The sequence below is a fragment of the Grampus griseus genome (genome assembly GCF_964374135.1).
Source record: "Grampus griseus genome assembly, chromosome: 10".
NCBI lineage: Eukaryota > Metazoa > Chordata > Mammalia > Artiodactyla > Delphinidae > Grampus > Grampus griseus.
Window position 1 is genome coordinate 34,731,703 of NC_139004.1, and position 21,968 is coordinate 34,753,670.

At 57.2% G+C, this 21,968-nt stretch overlaps 2 protein-coding genes across 2 annotated transcripts; both read left to right on the forward strand.

Moving 5' to 3' along the window:
* Positions 1-1,509: 1,509 nt before the first annotated feature.
* KCNK16 (potassium two pore domain channel subfamily K member 16) lies at positions 1,510-7,862 on the forward strand (the record flags this gene model as incomplete). Its single annotated transcript, XM_082664238.1, has 5 exons — positions 1,510-1,722; positions 5,044-5,158; positions 6,179-6,345; positions 7,168-7,333; positions 7,645-7,862. 5 exons carry the CDS (start codon positions 1,510-1,512, stop codon positions 7,860-7,862), a joined length of 879 nt encoding a protein of 292 aa, XP_082520364.1.
* A 1,762-nt stretch (positions 7,863-9,624) lies between these two features.
* On the forward strand, positions 9,625-21,549 carry KCNK17 (potassium two pore domain channel subfamily K member 17). Its single transcript, XM_082662745.1, has 5 exons — positions 9,625-9,960; positions 12,847-12,961; positions 15,516-15,676; positions 16,146-16,320; positions 20,846-21,549. Exons 1-5 carry the CDS (start codon positions 9,688-9,690, stop codon positions 21,151-21,153), a joined length of 1,032 nt encoding a protein of 343 aa, XP_082518871.1. The 5' UTR covers positions 9,625-9,687; the 3' UTR covers positions 21,154-21,549.
* The last annotated feature ends 419 nt before the right edge of the window (positions 21,550-21,968 follow it).

A 21,968-nucleotide genomic window follows, 5' to 3' on the forward strand; every position in this document is an offset into this window, starting at 1 on the left:
GCCCCACACCCCTATGCACCTTCACTGACTCCACTGCCCGTACAGAAAGCCCCCTCTCAGGGCTGTTCCTGAGACAGCGAGGAGCGGGACTGTCATGATGGGTGAGACCAGTCATGCTCCACTGCCTGGGGCTGACGTGTACAAACGTGGGATTCTGTTAGCCGGGAAGGAGGGAAAGGCTATCAGGCTGGCAACTCACGGTGTCTGCCGGCGCAGCGCATTACAGGAAACACCAGAAAACACAAGCGGAGAACTGGCAACCCTCACACGCTGCTGGTGGAGATATAAAATGGTATAGCCACTTCGGAAAACAGTCTGGTGGTTCCTCAAAAAGTTAAACGTAGAGTGGCCATGTCACCCAGCAATTCCACTCCCAAGTACATACAGGGGAAAAATGAAAACATACAGCCCCGCAAAAAAAAAAACAAACTTGTACACGAACATTCATAGCAGTATTATTCATAGGAGCCAAATATCTATCAACTGATAAACGGATATGTGAAATGTTGGTACATCTGTGCAATGAACTATTATTCAGCCATAAAGAATGAAGTACTGATACTTGCTACACTATGCATGAACTTTAAAAACATTATGCTAATTGAAGAAGCCAGACTCCAAAGGTCACGTATTGTATGATTGAATCTATATGAAATGTCCAGACTAGGGAAATCCAGAGACAGCAAGTTAAAGGTTGCCAGAGGTCAAGGGGGCAGGATGGTCAAATAGAGGTGACAGGTAAAGGGTACAAGGTTTCTCTCTGAGGTGATAAAAATGTTCCAACATTGATTGTGGAGATGGTTGCAGGACTCTGAATATACTTGAACTCCCAAGCTAACCTGCTAAAGGTTTCAAGCAAGGAAAAATTTCAGCAAAAGCTCTAAAGCAAGTGCAACCAATTGATTAGGAGCATCGACCCTCAGACTGTTCCTGATCCGTCACTTGTATGTTCGCTTTGCCCCAATTTGCTACCCAGTTCCCTCATCCCCAGGCTCCCCCAGTAGCCGGGTCCATCCTTCTAGCTCCACTTCATAGCCAAGGCAACTGAGTACAAGGTTTATTCACACTCATTCTGATGTCTCCCCAGCACCTAAGCTTGGGGGCTTGAAGCTATCATGGGTAAGAAGCTGGGGGCTGCCAAGGGGCCCTGGGCAGAGTGAAGGGGAGCATCTGGTTTGGCCCCAAAGCGCCCATCCAACTTGGAGGCAGAAGGTGAGACACGATGGCCTCAGGAGGACCATTAGGTCTCTGAGGGGGTCCCTGCCCCTGACTTGCTGCTCTCCATGGAAAAAAAAAAAAAAAGGCTGGGCGGGGGGTGGCAGGACTGTTTGCACTCACGGTACTTAGTGCAGCCAAGCTGAGCTGCACTGTTCAAACAGACTCCCCAGCCTCTGGACACCTGTGCCGAGGAGGGCGAGGCAGGCAGGAGGCTGGGCACAGGTCCCCGGGCGCTTCCCGCCTCTGAACCCACAGCCAGCCCCACGGCCCTGGCAGAGTCCTGGGCACGCCATGCCCTGCACCAGGCTCTGTAGCTGCTGGGGCGGCCAGGTGCTGCCCCTGCTGCTGGCCTATGTCTGCTACCTGCTGCTTGGCGCCACCATCTTCCAGCTGCTGGAGAAACAGGCGGAGGCTCAGTCCAGGGACCAGTTTCAGTTTGAGAAGCTGCGCTTCTTGGAGAACTACACCTGCCTGGACCAGCAGGCCGTGGAGCAGTTTGTGCAGGTGAAGGGAAGATGCTGGTGTGGGCCGGTGGGCAGAAGAGGGGTCTCGTTGCAGGTCCAGAGCCATCACTTATGGCTGAGGCCCTATTTGGAAGCAGAGTGTGGTGGGAACAGAGAGCCAGATGAGACCTAGTGCCGGATTCTGGCCCTAGGTCTACAACCGGATTGCTGTGTGACACTGGGCAAGTCACTTAACCTCTCTGATCCTCTTCTAGGAGAGAAGAATAACCTTATATGCTGCAGACATTTGACAGCTGATTAAAAGTGCTTTCTAAGCTGCCACTTGCTGCATAAATGTGAAACGTGTGTCAGTGCTATCAACGCTGCACACATTTCTGCCCTGCACACTCCTACAGCTTCCCCTTCCCCGACTCCGGGGCTGCTGCACCCTCTGCCCTCTCCCCAGATCACACCCCTGTGCTGACCACACTTGAGTTGGAGACACAGATAAAGGTCAGGAGCAGCCAGGCTTGATGAGCAGCAACTGGGGTGACTGAGCTACGGTGCCCCCCGGGCCTCTCTCTGGTGGCAGAGCGGGTCACCCCTGCTCGGGCCCCTCTGTACAAACTCTGGGGCCCCAGCACCCTCTCTCCCAGAAACCAGGCAAAACCAGGGTGTTGTGAGGGGAAGGTGAAGGCACTGGAGACCAGGGGGTTGAGTGTTCCCACCTGCTGCAAAGGAACTAGCCAGCTGCGGAATCATCACAATAGCTGTCGCGTATTGAGTGTTCACGACGTGCCCAAAACAGCAGGGAGCAGGGTCATCACGTTGGGGTCAGACCAGTCCTGATTCATCACCTGGGGCCCAGTGTTTTACATGTGTTTCCTCATAATTATAGTACCTATCTCTACCACTGTCTCCAGTTTGCAGGTGGGAACTGGGGAACAGAGAGGTCGAGTACGTTGGTCAAAGCTACATAGTTAGTGGTAAAGGCAGAATTCGCACCCAAGCCTGGCTGCTCTTCAACACAAAAATTAGCATAAGTGCAGGGGGCAGGATACCACCTAGAGCAGCAGTTCTCAAAGTGTGGTCCCAGGTGTGGACCACCTGGGAACTGGTTACAAATGCCACCAGTCACTCCCCACCGCAGACCTACTGAATCAGGAACTCAGGGGTGGGGGCAACAGGCTGTGTGTTAACAAGCTCTTCAGGTCACACTGATGCCCCCTGAAGATGGAGAACAGCTGGCCTAGGAGACGAGAAGTGGGTTGGCCTAGGAGATGAGAGAACGTTCCGGAGCTGTGAGAGGCCTGTCCAGGCGCTTTCTCCCAGGAAATGAGGCTTCCGGCCTCTGGCTGCACTTCCTTGCTCCCCAGCAGCACAGGGCTGGGACCACAGCACCCCTATCGGGGCTGGGAAGGATTCAGGAGCCTCCCAAGACCCAGGGGGTAAAAGGCAGAGGCCCTGGAGACCCTGGACCCACCTCCACACTCAGCCCCAGGTTAGAGGCGAAACCCAGGAGCCAGAGAGCGGCGGAAGGATTCATAGCTGGGGCCTAATTAGAGACACAGGCTGGACTGCAGCCCCGAGGGAGGCGCCACAGATTAACACCCCCCAGGCCTCCCCAGAGGTCCTCAGCCCCCTTGGGAGGGACCCTCACTTGCCAGGGTATGTCTAGCTGAGAGGCAGAAGGATGCTAGGATAAGATTCCCAGAGGGGAATTCCCTGTCGGTCCAGTGGTTAGGACATGCACTTCCACTTCTGCGAGCGTGGGTTGCATCCTGGACCAGGGAACCAGGGAACTAAGATCCAAAAAAAGGAAAAAACAGAAAGATTCCCAAAGAACACAGATTACAGTTGCCCCTCGGTATCTGCACGGGACTGCTTCCTGGAGCCCCGTGGAAGCTCAAGTACCTGACAGCCAGCCCGCTGTATCCGCGGATGTGAACCTCACAGGTGTGGACCCCATGGATATGGAGGGTCAGCTGTACTGTTCAGATGACAAGAAGGGAAAAAGCTATAAACAGTAGTAACAACAGTATTGAAGACCAACACCATGAGGAAAGAAGGCCTTGCCCAAGGTCCCGGGACTCGCGTCTGCCTTTCTAACCACGCGCGGATTCTTAGAGAAGAAGGGATGGTCCACGTTGGGCGCCCCACGCCCAGTGCCCTCGCCGACATCACAGCCCCTCCTGGGCAGGATGGAGACCCTCAGGCTGGAGTATGGGACAGCTGGGTCTAGGGCAAGTGCTTCTCCCACGTGCGAGGGTCTCTGGGGAACGGGTGTGTTCTGGAATGTTCAGTCCTGGCCTCTCTGGGTGTGTGGGAAAGAGGGGAGGCCAAAGTTCACATGGGAAGAGGCCAGTTCTGCCAAATTGACGAGAAGCAGACAGCCTGTGTCAGGACACCCAGACTGGCCTGGCCCTCAGGGGCCATCCCAGCCCGGCAGAGCACACTCACCCAGCCAGCGGGGAAACGGTTCCCACAGGAACTGGAGGCTAGAGCTTTCCCTCCCCCACTGCCTCCTTCCTGCCTTTAGGGATCTACCAGGTGGTGAGGCTGCACTGCTGCCCTGGGACAATTCACAGCGACAGGGGAGGAGGATGGAGAGCAGATGGGCGAGGGAGTCCTGCCCACCTCCGAGAGGGCTGGGCCCGGGGACAGAGGGGCTCAGGCTTGAGCCTGTGGGGTTCTGTTTCCGTAAACAGCAGCGTGCACACACATGCAACATACGGCACCCATGCACACGCCACATGTATACAACACACCATACATGTACACCACCAACACACACACACACCCAGAGGACCTTTGCCCTGGCCTCTGATGGAATTTCTCGGGCAGGCCTGGGCTGGGACTCACTAGGGGGCAGCAAAGAGCAAGGCTGCCAGCTCACCTGGAAGCTCAGAGAGCGCCAGGTTCTCTGTCCCGAATCATCCAGCCCCATGGGAGGGCAGCCCCATGGCTTCCCCGTGGTCCTGAACCTCAAGTTCCCAAGTAAGCCCTTCCAGGGCTTACCTGAAATTTTCCCATTGTTCTGACCACCCATGGAGTCTCACCCTCTTGGCTGTAGGTGGCATCTCCCACCTGCACCCCAGTCCGTAAGCGCCCTCCGCCTCCTTAGGACCCTTCCCTTCCACCAGCCACACTGACAGCGCATCTCACTCGGCCCTGGCCAGTGGAGCAGGCAGTGAATTTGGACCTCAATGACCTTGGGCAAGTCAGCCACTCTGAGCCTTAGTTTCCTCTTACGTGAAATGGGAATGTGAGTAAGAATATCACCAGGTGAGACAACACGGAAGCACCCTGCAGAGAGCCTGGCCACCAGCCAGTGCCGTGAGCTCCCCTCGTCCTCCCACCCCATGCCACTCCCCCCCAACAGGTCATCATGGAAGCCTGGGTGAAGGGCGTGAACCCCAAAGGCAACTCCACCAACCCCAGCAACTGGGACTTCGGGAGCAGTTTCTTCTTTGCGGGCACGGTCGTCACCACCATAGGTAAAGGGTCAGGGTGGAGAAGGGCACCCCCAATGCCCCTGCTGAAGTTTGGGCTCCCCAAAAGCAGGTGCTGAGACTAGGATGTGGTTTATCTAGGAGACGATTCCGGGAAGCAGGACAAGTGGGAAATTGAGACAGGAAAAGGCAACGAAGTTTGCAGTATGAGCAGGGGACTGCTTAGGGCGACTGGGTTCACCAGTGCTGGAGACCCTCTGAGAAGCTAAGGAGAGCCCTGCCAGGGGAGAGGAAGCAGGCATATACATCTACCAGCTCCTGCCCCTGCTGGCTGAGGGCTGATCCCGGATGTATTAATTTTCTGGTATTTTGGACCTGCCCAAAGGTCTCTCAGGTAGAGAGAAGCAGGGACTTGGGGTAGGGAGTCCTCTGCGTGTACTGTCCACCCAGCTGCAGGTGCTATCTCGGTGTTCCAAGGGGACAGGGCATATGGTCAAGCATCTGCTCTACCCCCTCAGCCAGAAAACCCACACCACCTCCCACAAGGAAACCCCAGACCCCACTAACCCCGGTCGCCACATCCATTCAATTAAGTCCAGTTCCACACACCTTCCTTGAACTCAAGTGACATTCAAAGAAGATAGAGTGGAGGTAGGAGAGTATGAACTTGGATCAGACCCAAGCTTGGCTCTCAAGGAGCTTCTGAACCAATAAAGAAGGATAAGATAAGCCAAAGACAAGAGCACAGGGCAAAGTAGAATATAGATAGGAATGACACAAAGCACTGTGGGAGATCACACCTAGTAGAGAGGAAGAGAGTGGCAGTCAGGAGGGCTTCCTAGAGGCAGTGTTTTTGGAGATGGACCTTCAAAGACAAGCAGGATTCTTACAAATAGAGATCATTCTAGAAGAGGTTGAGAAGGGTGTTCACGGGAGCAGAGGGGTTTCCCCTCACCACGCCCCGACCCCCAGTGGTGGTGGGAAACCAACCTCTGCCAGAGTCTGTCGGGGAGGCAGTTCTGAACTCTTCTTTCCCCATATTTGCACACCCTCCTCCCACTGCAGGATACGGGAACCTGGCGCCCAGCACGGAGGCAGGCCAGGTCTTCTGTGTCTTCTACGCTCTGGTGGGCATCCCGCTTAACGTGCTCTTCCTCAACCACCTGGGCACAGGGCTGCATGCCCACCTGACCACACTGGAGAGGTGGGAGGACCAGCCCAGGCGCTCCCAGGTAGGGCCCCTCCCTCCCCACAGCCCCGCTGGGACAGAGTCTGTTGCAGGTGGAGTCCTCCAGAAGCTGACACTGAGACAAGAGTTTGGCTAGCATGGTATTAGGAGTCAACACCTATGGAAGAAAAGGACTGGGCAGAAGGAGAAATTAAATTGTGTTGCAGGCTGGACAAAGCCTTGGTCCACCCCTCGAGGAGCTCGGCAGGTGCCGGCCGCCCCAGCTGTCCCGCAGTGGGCGCTGACGTGGCCAGGACTCTGCCCTGGGCTCAGTCAGGCCCTGGGAAGGTGTGCCCTTGGGCCAGGCTGAAATACACCCTGAGGGAGCTGCCGGCTGGAGGCCACCTGCCAGTGGCTTGGCAAGGTTTTCTTTGAAGGGGGATCTATCTGGGCGGCACAGAACTCCAAAAGCAAACTCCACGCCACCCTGAACACCACCAGTGCCCACCTGTTATCGGCCCCTTGCAAAGCTAGGCACGCTAAGAAAGCAGGGGTGCAGAGGAATCTGGGACAGTTCAATGCCCATCCTCCGTCCCAGATCTGAGTTCCCTGGGGGCCTGTACATGTGGACCCCACACCTGAAGGAGTCTCCAGCTTGACCCACCAACACAATCCCTCTGACCGAATCTTTCCCTGGCCTGGGCAAGGTAACACACACACAGATACAACCCCCATCCCAGAGGTCTGCAGGGCAGGACGGGGCAGGGACCTGGCTACGGTCCAGCCCACTTCCTAATTTGCCCCAGAACCCCACCACCCCCACCCCCCACAATTTACAATCCTGGGTCTTCCAAGTGGACTCAGAGACAGACTCCTCCCCTTCCAGCTACTGCAGACCCTGGGCCTGGCCTTGTTCCTGGCCCTGGGGACGCTGCTCGTTCTCATCTTCCCGCCCATGGTCTTCAGCCACGTGGAGGGCTGGAGCTTCAGCGAGGGCTTCTACTTCGCCTTCATCACCCTCAGCACCATCGGCTTTGGGGACTACGTCGTCGGTGAGAAAGAGGCATCCCAGATCTCGGGGTGGGGCCCGCTGGGATTCAGGGGATGGGGAGATGTCCGCAGGGGGTAATTACTGAGGACCAGAGAGCCCCTGGGTATTCAGGGGAGACAAATACTTTGTGAGGCTGCTGTGAATTCTCACAACATCCTCAGAAATTGCTGGTCTGGGACCCATCACCCTTTCCCCCAGGGACCTCCACTGCCGATCCTTGTTATTGGGAGGCTGGTGGGAGCCCTTATGGAACCTGGGGGGTGGCTGTGCCCTCGGACCTCTAGCATTTATCATGTCCCCCTTCCCGGCCAGGCACGGACCCCAGCAAGCATTACATCTCTGTGTACCGGAGCCTGGCAGCCATCTGGATCCTCCTGGGCCTGGCGTGGCTGGCACTGGTCCTCCCACTGGGCCCCCTGCTTCTGCACAGGTGCTCCCAGCTCTGGCTGCTCAGCAGAGGCCTCAAGGAAAGGGGAGCCCCCGAGACTAATGGGCTCCCTAGACCTCAGAAGATTCCCATCTCTGCATGAGGCCCCCCAGTGGCCACAGAAGCCCCCCCCAGCATCCCGTCACCCCATATGCCCCCTTCTTGCCACACCTCCTCCTCTGCCAACCCACTCACTTCCCAGCCAGAGCTGGTCTCGGGGGCTCTCCGGACAGAGAAAGGAGACAGGAGCATCCAAGAAAGTAGCAGAAAGGAGAGGTAGAGACAGGATGGGAGACAGATGCGTGTGGCGCAGGATGTGCACAGGGGTCCCAGAGCCCCCCCCTCCAAAGTGATGCGAGAAAGTTGAATCTAGACATGGATCATTGTGGCCAAATCTCCATCGCCCTCCCTGCGTCCTCCACCCAGGAGACCTCGTTCAGGACAGCAAACACGGGGCAACTTTGTTTGGGCCTCATTTGATACATGCACAGTGTGCTGTCAGGCCCCCACTGTGTGTCAGGCACTGGGCCAGGCTCTGGGGCCCTCCAAATGGAAGGACTAGACAAGCAGAGAGGCAACCCTGACCCAGTGGCCAAAACCCCACGATGAGGGGCAGACCTGGGTATGACGAGCGCCCATGGGACCAGCTGGCAGGGTGGGTCGAGGACGGGAGAGGGCCAGGCGGGGACTTGGGAGCCACCTTCATGCAAATAGGACGTCTGCCCTCAGGAAGCTGCCCGCCGGAGGGGTAGGCCAGCTGCCTCGAGGCCTGCCAGTCCCCCTTGCCTACAGGTCTAGAGCTGTCCGTGAACAAGGCTTGGGCACGCTTGGGTGTCCCACCCACTTTCCTGGGCAAGGCCTCCATTGAACCCCTCAGGGCACCCCTTGACCTCATCACCCCTTCTGGGCTCCTAAGAGCCTTTCCAAACACTCCCTGGGAACACACCAGCCCGCTGATCCCAGGAGATTGCCAGGAAATGACCTGCGTGGAGGCCCAGCACCCCTTGGGAATACGCTGTGCAGCCTCGTCTCCCTCCTGCCAGACTGTGACATCTCTGGCCAGGAGGAAAGGAGACATTTACACCAGTCCATCTCAAGGCCCAACGTCACCAAGGACTGCAAACCTCTCTCAGCAAGACAGACCCATAAGTGGCTGGGGACCTCTGGACAGGCCTGAGGCAAGGCTGTGAAGCAGAGGAGGCTCGGATGAGACACCTAGGGGAGGATCTACAGCAGCAAGAGACCCGGGTTACACCCAGGACCTCCTAAGACAGAGGAGAGGCCTGAGAAACTGAGGACCCCCAGGACTCCTCACATACCCTGGACCCTTCCTCCATCCTGGGTGGAGGAGGCAGTGAGGGGGCCTCTTCAGAAGCAGGGAATGGACAAGCCCACTGGTCAAGGCCCCTCTTGCCTCCCAAGTTCATGGGCAGGTGGTGATTGGCTGGAGCCCCTCATCTTCGGGCACATAAAGGAAAGGATGGTGATGGGAGAGACCCAGAGAGGACCCGACAGGCAGCAAGTCCGTGGCAATAGTCCCAGTGCCCCAGGACAATAAACTTCGTTCGCACTTTCTCTTCACCCTGCGTGCGGTCTGCAAGAGTCCCTCCCACTGTTCGCTATAGGACGCTGGGAGGCTCTGGGCCCCTTCTCTCCCAGCGCCCGCGGTCACCCAGCAGCCCTCCCCTTCTCCCAGAGCTAGGCCTGCCTGGGGGTGGGCACTCCACACACATTCAAGGCGGGGCCAGATGCCCACAGCTGGGCCTCTTTTTGTCCCTGGGATTGGATCCCGGTGGGGGTGGGGCAGGGCTGTCCCATTCCCCAGCACGCCTCCTCTGCTGAGAAAACTGGGCACAGGCAGGCGTTGGCTAGAGAACGGACCAGCCCAGTTCCTTCCTAGCCCTTCCTTTCCGCTTCAGTCCTGGTCCATGGCTCCCGGCTCCGGCCTCCCTGCCTTTCCTGCTGAGTGCAGGCGGAGAGCACGGGAGGCGCCCGAGGGCAGGGTCTGGGGCTGCGCGATGCCGAGCACATGGCTCCTGCTGCTTGCCTACCTGACTTACTTGGCACTGGGCACCGGCGTGTTCTGGCTGCTGGAGAGCCCCGCGGCGCACGATTCCAGCGAGAGATTCCAGCGCGACAAGTGGGCGCTGCTGCGGAACTTCACCTGTCTGGATGGCCCGGCGCTGGACTCGCTGATCCGGGTCAGGGGCGAGCGGGGCGGCCCGGGCGCGTGGTGGGGCGTAGGGGGGTGGCTGGCGCAGCGGAGCACGGGGTGCACAGGCATGCGGCGAGAGGGCACGCACCGGCTCGGGTCAGGGCAAAGCCGGGAGCACTTCTCCAAAAGAAAGTGGAGGGCACAGACGCGGGGACGAACGGAGGCGCGCGTTGCCGAGTAGGGACCCCAGAACTGGGCTGGACCCCGATGGAAAGAGCCCAGCTCCGGCGAGAGCAATGCGCAGCGCGGCGCCATGAGTCCCCGGTTCGGGGCGAGAGGGCGTGACCCTCCCTGTCCAGAGAGTTGCGTGGCGCACACACCCGAATCTGGGGACGAGGACGACAAGGGGCGCGCTAACGGGGTCCAGAGCTGGCTGGCGGGGCCGACAGGGTACGGGCGGCGTAGGGACAGAGCGCGCTGGCCGGCTTGGGAGGTGGCAGGAGGGGTCGACCTGGGACCGCGCGGCGCTGTGTCGATGTCGGACCGCGGGCCAAGGGCGAAAGGGCACCCTTGGCCCCTTCCACCGGAGACCCAGGTGCAAATTTGAGAATTGGGGGCAAGGACAGCAGAGAGCGCTGGGCGGAGGCCTGGAGGGGCTGAAGGGGGCGGTGGGTGGGAGGATGCAGAGGTCACGGAGGACAGAGACTGCTGAGGGGGTGGGGGAGACCCATCGGGGCCTGGGGAGGAGGGCAGGCAGGCGAGGGTTCTTCCGGGCAGGGCCTCACAGATGGACGGAGGTCTCCTTCAACTCTGGGCAGGCGACGAGGGACCCGGCGCTGCTTGGATTTGGCGGAAGCATCAATGTCCTGGACCGTGGCTTGGTCAGTGGGTGCAGACAGTTGCGCCCCTAGACCACCATCCCCACCCTGCAGTCCCCGTGCCTCCTCTGGCGAGGAGGGCAAGGCCTGTGTGCCAGAGTCACCAGCCCAAAGCTAGTCCCCAGAAGGTAGCAGGGAAGTGTGTCGGGTGGGAAGGGACCGGAGCAGTGGATTGGAGGTAGAGTCCTGAGCCCTTGAGACTGGGCCACTGTGGCTGGGCCTGGAGCTGGACAGGGAAAGGACTATCTCTGTTAAGGATCTGATGTGACACCTCCACCCCCTACATCTCAACTTCTACAAATACAGCCCGACTGCCTAGTCCTGGGGGCTGTGTGACACGCCGCTTGAAAAGGTGGTGAACTTCAATTACCAGCAGCCTGGGCCCAAGGAACGTGACAATGATGGCAACGGGAATGATAGTAAATGCTTCTGTGTAGCACTTACTGTGTGTCAGGCACTGTTCCTGCTGTATTAACTTGCTTCATCCCCACCTACCTCACAGGTAGGTGCCATTATTATCATCCCCATTTTAGAGATGGATAAGATGAGGCTCAGAGAGGTTAAATACAAATGCACAGGTTCATAGCCAGTGCACTGGGGTTGTCAACCATGAGTACCGGCTCAGTACAGATCTGTGTATGTGGGTGTTTCCCAAGGATCCCTGGGGGGCTCTCATCTCTTCCTCTCCACGCCCTCCTGCTCCACCCCCACTTCTCCTCCTTCCTCAACCCCCTGTGGATTCAACCATCCCCAAGAATAGGGATGTGGTATCTCCAACCCAGATCAACCCCCTGAGTGCAGACATGTAAGCACAACTTCCCGCGGCCCTCAAACTCCCACGGGGTCAAGAGCAAGCGGTTCTCCTCCTCCCAGCCCTGTTCCTCCACCTGTTCTAAATCTCTGTCCTTGGCCTCACCTCCACACACCTTCACAGAGTTCTTAGATGCTTCTCTCACTACCCACACCAAATAAGACCAGAGCCCTGGGCTTCTGAATATCTTCTCTCTGTGCCTCCCGGGCCACTCTGTGCCAGGATGCAGCCCAGGCCCTCTCCATCACTCACCCCTGCAGGACTCTCTCCCCTTCCCATCTGCCAGCATCTTCTATGCTGCCAGTTGCCACAGAGCACACGTACCTGAGCTTGCCTCCCCTTTGCTCGGTGACCTTGGGAGATGCCTGCCACTCCATCCCTGGCATGGCAGAGTCAAGCATGGCCTGGCTGCCAACTACCTTGCAGTCTCCTTATTCTACACCCCAGATGCAGTCCTCCCTCCCAGCCTTTGCTCCTGCAGCCCCATTTACCTAAACGTCCTTCCACCAGGAACAGTCCTATCCGACCCTCAAGGAAGGCCCAACTAAAACATCACCGCCTCCATGAAGCCTTCTGCCTCTACCGCCATCAGAATGCACACTTTCCCTATCTGTATTCCAACAGCATTATATTTGCAGTAATGACGATGATAGCAACTGCTAACCTTTCCCATGTTCCGTGTTCCAGACTGTTCTAAGTCTTTACACCTAATACCTCATTTAACCCTCAACGACTCGATGAAGTGGGTGCGCTTAGTACTCCCATTTTACAGAGAAGGGGACTGAGGAGCAGAGAAGTTGGATATCTTACCCGCGATCACGCAGGTGCACTGCCTGTGTGCCTAGAACTGCAGGGACTGCACTGTATCAAAGTTAGTTAAGTTTTTGGCTCTGTCCTGCTGAAGACTGAGGTCATGTCTCCTTTATCTTCAGCTCCCCTAATACACCACATGTACCAGGGCTTGTTGCAAGAACAGGAGTGAGCAGGGGAGAGAACAAATGGAGTTCTTCCAGCCAGTGAGATATCCTGGGCTGACCTGGGTTCTGGGGTGAAGAGAGGGAAGGAGCTATCCCCATGGTCCCTGCCCGTGGGGAGCCCCTGTTTGGAGGGAAAGAGCCTCCTAGCCCCAGACAGGCTGGGATCATTGTCACGAGTGTGTGTGTGTGTGTGTGTGTGTGTGTGTTTGGGTGCAGGGGCCCCATCGCCCCACAGAGCCTGGTGGTCACTACAGCCTCTCCCCCAGGGCGTCATCCAAGCCTACCAAAATGGGGACATCGTCCTCGACAACACCACCAGCATGGGGCGCTGGGAGTTTGTGGGCTCCTTCTTTTTCTCCGTGTCCACCATCACCACCATCGGTAAGAGCAGGATGGGGCCAGGGAGGAGGGGCTGGGGAGGGCGGCCTCCCCTGGGGACAGGGCACCAGTTACTTTCGGAGAGGTTACTAGGGCCTCCTGGCTCTGAGCGTAAACAGACGCAGCAGCGTGGGCGCCGCCTGGGAGCAGAACCTTGGGCTCACTGAAGATGTGCTGAATCGGCTTCTGCATTGCACCCAGGTCCCCAGGAGGTTTGTGAAATGCTGCTCTGGGGACTTCTGCCTCACACAGCCTTTCAGGCAGCTGAGGCCCCCCGGGTAGCAATAAAGACGCTGCTGGGCACAGTAAGTGTCCTGGTCTGCTCGGCCAAGCCCACCCAGCACTCAGCCTGGGTTAGGGAGTGGTGAGGGCAGAGGGGAGGTAAGGGAAAGTTGGGGAGGAAGGAGGGGCAGAAATCCAAAAAGAGCCTTTTGACCCCCTGTTCGCAGCCTTGGGGAAGGTGGCCCTTCCCACCTCTCCACAGCTCACTAAGGCACCCCCTCACCCCATGACCATCCTCTCCAACGCCTTTCCTCCCTCATACACCTGGACCCCTGGGCTAGACCTCCCTCCCCCATCTCTAGGCCTGTCCTCGGGAGAGCAGAGGTGGAACTTGTCCTGGGTGGGTGCCTGGGGACTGTTGTTTGGGGAAGAAGAGTGGCCTAGATCCCTCCGGCTCTGACACCCAGGAAATAACTCCAGAGGGGCTGCCTCATCACCCTGCCTGGGCACTCTGCCTGGACGCCCGGCCCGAGCGCCTGCATGACACCAGACTCACCACCAGGTGGCGGGCGGACACCACTGGTGGCTACCACCTCCAGCCAGCTCCACTCCCCGGGAAACTCCCAGTCACTCTCCTCCCCAGAGTGGAGCCAGGCAGACGCACCCAGAGGACTCTCCCTGTGGCTTTAAATAATACTTCTTGGAAGCAGATCTCAGGCTGCCCGGGGACTTGGGCAGTCCTCCACCTTGAAGCAAGCATGCTTGGGAGGCCCCTCGACTCCATGGGACCTGCGCCCCGGAAGGCTGGGGCAGGATGGTGTCTATTCACCCTTACACCCCCGGGTCTAGTACAAGGCCCGGCATACAGTGGGTGCTCAACTAATGCTGACATAACGAATTCCAAATATACCCACTCTACCACCATTTATTGAGCTCCAGAGCAGGAGGGGATGTTGATGCAGTCACTGTGGGCCATGTCTCCCAGATGTGCGGGGGTTTCTCATCTCTGAGCCCCACACCTCCTACACTCTCTGCCCTGGGCCCGTGACCGGCCCGCCTAATTCAGAATTTCGCAGCCTCTCTCTTCCCAACTCTACCATTCCTGATGTGGACTTTGTCCCCGTCTCTTCTCTCCACTCAGTGCCGCCCTAAAGCTGTCTGGGCCGGCTCTGAGCGGGGAGGAGGGCCGGGGAAGGGGTCTCCACCCTACCCCACACGCCTGGTCTGCGTACCAGGCACCGTAGGAGCACTTTTATACTCGAGATCTCATTTTGTCCATATGGTCCAACCTCCAAGGATAAGGCTTCTTCTCACGGATGAGGACGCTGAGGCAAAGAAGTTGCACAACTTCCTCAGGATCACGTAGCTAGTAAGCCACAGGGTTGGAGTTCAAAACCCAGCTGGGGGCCACCCTTGCCCTTTCCAACAGCACCTACCCTTAGGGTGGGAATTCTAAACGGCAGGAAAAAAGAGACAGCCATTCAGAGGTGGACAATAGGGAAGTTCATGATTCTGATTCCAACCACACACACACATGCACACGGAGAAAATGCAGAGAAAGGAGGGGGAGCGGGGAGATGGGAGACCGGGTACATGTGGGACAGTTCACGACAGAAGGAAGGGGTCCTGAGAGGCGCAGCAGCGGGCTGCCTCCTTGGCACCCCTGTTACCCTAGGACCAGCACCCTGGGAGGGCTGTACTTTCCAAGCCCTAGAATGAAACAGGGTCTGACCGGCACACAGATACTTCTGGGCCAGCAGGATGGGCCTGAGCCCTGAAATCATTTATCATCTATAAAACCCATCACCAACTTGCTCTTTTATTCACTCAGCTACCCATCCATTCATTCAACAAAAAGACTGAGTACCTAGTATGGTCCAGATAGTTCTAGGTGCTGGAGATGCAGTGATGAGCAAAGCTGGCGAGTCCCTGCTGCCCATGGGGGGCTGATATCCCATTGTGAGGGAACTCGTGAGAAACTAACACCTATCCTGAAGGAAGTGGCTGGAGGCTCTGCAGGCTCCCACACCCCTCTCCCACATCCCTCTGCCCACCCAGGGAGGGAGGAAACGAAGCGAGGACAGACGGGATTCTCACACTTCGTGGTGTGTACCCATGCACACAGCACCCCCTAGAGATTCGGTTTTCCAATCCGTCAATCTGGGCATAATCTGCATTGGGAAGGGTGGCTGAGGCTGGACTGAGGGAGCAAGTACAGCGCCCTGCATGGGAAGGGAAGGCCATGGCACATACCAGCTGCCATGTCCGTAGCGGGTTAGGAACAGGGGCCCCTGAAGACGGAAAGGCCTCCTGAAGTGTCTCCCTCTGGCCTCAGGCTATGGCAACCTGAGCCCCCGCACGATGGGCGCCCGCCTCTTCTGCATCTTCTTTGCTCTCGTGGGGATTCCGCTCAACCTCGTGGTGCTCAACCGACTGGGGCATCTCATGCAGCAGGGGGTGCACAGCTGCGCCCGCATGCTGGGGGTCACCTGGAAGGTGAGGGGGCTGCAGGAACGGGGGTGAAGGACGGGTCACTTCTAGAATGGGGGGCTGTGGTGGGAATCGGGGCCGTGGATGGCCAGGTTGTCACTACCCGGAGGGAGAGTCTCTGGTAGAAAATGATGGCCGTGGTGGGTAAAAGGGTTCACTGGTGGGAACAAGGGATCCTTCTGGGAACCGGGGTTACTGGTGGGAGTGTGGTGGGGTTGGGGTCACTGCCCAGAACGGGGGTCTTCAGTGATAAAGGGACATCAGTGGGGAGACACAGTGGGACCTGGAGCTAGCCAAGGCCTTGTCCAGGAGCCTGGAGAACTCACACCAGGGGCAGAGGCACCAAAGGCGGCCCCCTTCCTACGAGGGTAGCGCTCACCCTGCCGTCGGCTCGGTGCGCCCCTAGGCTGTCTGCCCCCGGCCCCGTGCACTGAGCAGAGGCCTCATGGGGGCTGGGCGCTACGTGCACCCTCAGGACCCGGCCAAGGCCCGGTGGCTGGTGGGCTCCAGCGCCCTCCTGTCCGGCCTCCTGCTTTTCCTGCTGCTGCCCCCGCTTCTCTTCTCCCACGTGGAGGGCTGGAGCTACGTGGAGGGCTTCTACTTCTCCTTCGTCACCCTCAGCACCGTGGGCTTCGGCGACTACGTGATTGGTGAGAACCCCCAGTGGGAGGCGGGAGGGGCGCCCTCCACACATCAGCCCATCGTCCGTGTCCCCGGGCACCTGCTGCGTGCCAGGCCCTGTAAGGGTTTGGGGCCCAAAGTCCAGAGGACACGGGCTTTGGCAGGTTCAGCTTGCCTTTGTGGTGTGATAGGGCTAAGGTCACCCAGCTAAAAAGTGACAAGTGGAGTTTGAACCCTGCGCCTCATGCTGTAAGCCACACTTCTGGCCATCCTGAAAAGCCTGAGAATTCCCCAGGCTCACCTATTATTCTTAAAGCTCATCAGATAAAGGGCGGCCCTGAGTTCTCTCCCCCGTCCATCGTCGTCCCAGGGTCTCTCCTCCCCACGTCACCCCGCCCCACAAAATGCCCCTGGGTTCAGGGCCGCGAAGCCCACATCACAGCCCAGGGGGTCTGGCGGGAGAGTCTGGGAGAATCAGAAAATCCCAGCCTCCCCTAACCCCCAAACAATTGGTCTCCAAACTTGGTCAGTAAGAAAGGGCTGTGTGGCCCATAGGGTCCAAGGTGGGGTTTAATCAGCGGTCGTCACCCATCGTGGTCAAGTCAAGGGCCCCCGGAAGCGACTGTCCTTGTATTAAAAAGCTGTGGCAGTTGCCCAGCAGGTGGCAACAGAGGGACATTCTGCGGGGCGCAGGGGTGGCTGGACCCCCAGCCCAGCCCCATCCCCCTTTACTCCCCCCGCAAAAGGGTCACCAAGTGAGCAGTGGCCATGGCCTCAAGGGGCTGTGTGCCCTCCTTCAGGTCTCTGGCCCTAAAGTGAGTTGGAGGCGCTGCCCTTCTGCTCTCCTGCAGAAGCAATGTGAACCCAGCCTGGAATATTGAAATGAGGTCCCACCAAAGTAACAAACAGCTAGAGCCCATTAAGCAGCCAAGAGCGATGACTGTCACCACATTTACTGAGGAGAAGGACGAAGCTCACAGAGGCCAAGACGTTTGCCTGAGGTTTTGCACAGCTAGTGGGGTATGACTTCTGACCTGACTCCAAAACTCTTAGCCCTTTCCAGACGGCCTCACATATCCCCTGTCTGGGCCTCAGTGTTCCTGTCTATAAAATGAGGGGCCGGTCTAGGTGATGGCTAAGACTCCTCAGTGCTTTCTGGCCTGTGTGCAAAGTCCCCTTCCCTAAACCTCTCCTTCCCCAGGAAGCAAGGTCTGGTGTCAGGGGCGTCATGCTGCCCCTTCCTGATATCCTCTGTCTTGGAAGGGAGGCCGTTGCTCTGGAAGAGAAGCTTTGGGACAGTTTCCTCCAAGTGCGTCATGCTATCACTCCTACCCTCAGAGAGGAGAGATGTATCTGAGGAGAGCTGAGCCCACCGTCCCCACATCTGCCCACCTCAGAGCTCAGAGAATGAGTTTTGGGTATGCCCTCTCCTCTCTGTTCCCACTGCCGTTTCCCTAGTCTAGGCAGGGCTGTTGCACATGGCTGGTTGTACAGGTTGGGCACTGCACAACCCTAATGGGGTTAGTCACCTGCCCAGCTCCTCTGAAAACCTTCAGTGCTTTCCTGCAACAGCTGGCCCCCTCCACTGACTGCCCCCCACCTTACCCCAGGGCTCAAAGGATGAAACTCAGGATGTGTCCCCAGTGATAGTCCTAAACCCACAAGTCCTTGTTCTCTGAGGGTGCCCATGCAAGGAGGGGGGAGGAGAAGAGGGAATGGGACCCCCAATTGCAATCTCTTTGTGCCCATGGATTACTAGGGCTTCTAAAGTTTGGTCCTAGATGGGAATAGCTGACAGCAGGCTCCCCTAGAAGCTTACCTGGAGGAACCTGTATGGGGTTACTGAGGACACACTCTGTGAGTATGTCCAGAGGCCCCACAGCCCCCTGAGGGAAGGCAGGGCAGGGGGAGGAGGGGGCAGGCCTTTCTAGACATGGGCAACCTGGAAGTGTGAAGCAAGGCCTCTGCCACCACCGGGGGGGTGGGGGGATGGGGCGGCAGAGACATCCACACAGCTGCAGCAGTGAGGAGGGCCTGGCAGGGCAGGGAAGCTGGTGTATTAGGCGCAGGGCCCCCAGAGTCCCCTTCAACCAAAAGCTCTGACTGAGAAGGCCTGGTATGAACCTACGAGGGCCCTTTAAGTCCAGAGGGACTGCCGGGCAGCCCACTCCCACCGAGTGGCAACAGGCAGAACTGTCCCCTTCACCACATCTCCAGAGATGTGCTACTCACACTTTTCCCTCTGCACCCATCTCAGTGTCTCGTGACAAGTGACCACACGTACCCTCACTTGCCCTCTGTAGATCACACAGCCCTGGGTTGAGGCTGTTATGGCCGGGCTGGTCAGAAGAGTATTTCATGGTCACCCACGTCCAGCGTAGAAGCGGAGAGCTCAGAGTGGAGAGGGAGGCAGGGCCCGGTCACATAGAGGGCCTCACAGGCCGAGTCACGGATTTTGGACTCTGTCCTAAGACTAAAGGAAGGCACTTATGGTTTTCAGGTGACATGATAATACTTGTCATTTTTAAAGGTCATAAGAGTCAAGGGGGGACAAGGACAGAAGCTGGAACAGTCCATGGGTGCCATGCTCATCATGCTCTGTGTGAATGGCAACCATTTAGGGTTGTGCAGTGCCCAACCTGTACAACCAGCCCCCGACTGCCTCATCTACAGACCCAGAGAGGGGAAGGAAGTTGATTAAGGCCATAGAGCAGGCAAGCCAAGGACAGGTCTAGGATAGACTCCCAAGCCAGGGATCCTCATACACATATGTTCTAAGATCTTCCATAGCTCAGCGGGGACAACCCACCCTCACTTCTTCCCCATGTCTCTCAGCCTTCCTCGTCCTCCAGGGATAGGACGAAACCCCTTTCTCGGATGGGAGTGCTGAGGTCCACCACCTGGACTCTGGGTGTCCACTGTCCTGTGTCAGCAGCCACAGGGTGTGTTGTCTTCCCAGTCGCTCCTCTTGGCCCCAGTGCTGTGGCCGGGACAGCCCCCAGGTCCCAGCCGCCTGCTCCTCCCTAGCTCACAGCCTCCGCTTCCCCCAAATGCATTTGCAATTCCGTTGAGCGCCTTGCCAGCTGCCAGGTCTCCTGCCACTTATGATTTCGGCTAAAAAAACAATGAAATAAGAGGGGAGAAGAACACCTCCTCCCCTCCGTTGCCAGAAGCAAGTCGAGCTGACGGGCAGAGAGCTGGCTCACGGCTGATCTCATTTGGGACCTCCAGCGGAACGGTGGCCCCGTAACCCAATCAGCCTAATCCAATCCCAGCTTCCGCCAGGCAGTGACGTCAGGCCCGGGGCTGTGGGCTCATCCCGAGCTGGGGCCTAGGAGAGAGGCTTGGGCTGGGGAAGACAGGGAAAAGAGGTTGTGTTGGGGCCAGCAGGACAGGGTAGGGGGTGGACAGAGGGGTGGGCGGTACAGAGAGTGGAGACAGAAGACGATGTCAAAGAAATAAGAGGCCAGATCTCTGCCCTTTGAACAATCCTGATCTGATAAGATAGACCCTCCAGCGCAGAGGGAAGAGCTAAGTGATGGAGTAGCTCTTGACACAGCTAATCTAAGCCTCCATCCGTCCCCTCCCTCACTCATTCCTTATCCAGTCCTGACTGTGCTGGGGCACAGTGTGGGGATCCAAAGGCGAGGAAAGCAACCGCCTGACTATAGGTCTTACATGCCAGGCACCATCCTGAGCACTTTATGATGTGAACCCATGTGATGGTCGCGACAGTCCTAGAAGGTGGACGCTCTTGTTGTCTCCATTTTATAGATGAGGAAGCTGAGGCCCAGAGAGGGTAAGTAACATACAGACTGTGGGAGACAGGGGCCCAGTCTAGTCTCTGGGGAGTAAAGTCTGAGCTGAGATCTGAAGGGTGAGGAAATGAAGAGCGTTCTGAGCTGAGAGGACAGCAAGTACAAAGGCCCAGGGGCAGGAAAGAGGATGGATGGAGAAATGGGGGAAAGACCAGAGTGACTAGAGCACAGCACTCAAGGGGGAGAGGCAGGCAAAGCGGGGCTGGAGAAGCAGCTGGAGGGCATTGGGATGAGGATGTAGGATGAGAATGTTCTTCCTAAAGCTCCTGGAAAGCTCCCTTCCTTCAGACATGAGAAAACCAAACACAAAAACAGGCCAACCACAGAGCAGGCAATAGAATCTCTTGGAGGGTTTGTCAAAACACAGATTGCTGGGCCCACCCCCAGAGTTTGTGATTCAGTAGGTCTGGAGTGGAATCCAGTCATTCACATTTTTCACAAACTCTCAGGGGATGCTGATGCTACTGGTCCAGGGACCCCACTTTGAGGACCACTGGGACAGAGCACAGAGTCCTTCAGAAAGACAAAGAAGAATTTTAGCTTCTAAACCCTAGGAGTTAATCCAGGGAGGCTTCCTAGAATCCAAGGGAGGTGACCACAAGACCAGCAATCTCAACCCGGTCTGGACTTCCCACATTCTACTCAGACACATCAAGCCATGTATGTCTGTTTCTGTTTTGGGAGCATGGCCCTGACTTTCCCAGGTCTCTGTCCTCTGACCTTGCTTCTCCCCCAGGGATGAACCCCTCCCGGAATTACCCTCTGTGGTACAAGAACACAGTGTCTCTGTGGATCCTCTTTGGGATGGCGTGGCTGGCCTTGATCATCAAACTGATCCTCTCCCTGCTGGAGGCTCCACGAGGATCGTATCCCTGCTACTGCCACAGCTCTAAGGGGAACTTCAAGCCCCGAAGCTGGAGCCAGAGCCTGGATGGAGAGGCAGAGCCCCACTCCCCGCAGCCAGGCTGCTCTCTGGAGGGACCTGTAATCATGAATTGCCCAGAACCCTCTGTTCAAGTCTCACACTGTGGAAAGGACAGCTAGCTATATTCTCTTTGTTCCACCTTCTTCTTCAGCAGCAAGATCCCTGATTTTAAGCTTGGCATAAGACCACCCAGACTAAAGTCTACATTTTTTGGTCTTCCCTTAAAGCTAGGCGCAGCTATATGATTAAATGTTGCCCAACAGGCTACACAGAGAAGTATTCTGTGTGACTTATTATGGATGTGACTTTCAGTGTGTGTGGGATGCTCCTCTTTACCACGTCCTTCTTCTAGCTGGCTGCAATGCTGATACGGTGGCTGGAGCTCTGGCAGCTATGTTGCACCATGAGGTAGAGGCCATGTTTGAGATTGGCGACACAATAAGATAGAAAGAGCCTGGATTCCTGATGTTTGCAGAGCCACCATAACAAACCTGGACTGAATACCACCAGACTTCATTTATGTAAGAGAGAAATAAATGTTGATCTTATTTAAAACGCTATTAATTGGGTTTTTCTGTCACTCATAACCAAATCTAATTCCAGTTCCAGATGACACACGCACCAGAGACAAAGGCAGCTTCTGAGACTGGAGTATACATAAAGAGAAATCACTCCCTCCCCAGGTGAGTTTGCCCAGGACTGGTGGAGGGAACGGATTGAGGGCCGCACTGCAGGCCCCCACAACCCCAGAGACCTTCCAGGTAAACTCACTAAAGATTTGCTGATAACTCTCAAGGTTGATACAGCCAGCAGGCAGCTGGTTCCAGTTTGGCTGCTAAATTCTTGCTCTATCACTCACTCATACCACAGAAAAGCCCAGGACAGGCCAGTGGGCTCCTCCTGCCTCAACATGCTCCACTGCATTTGAAGCTCC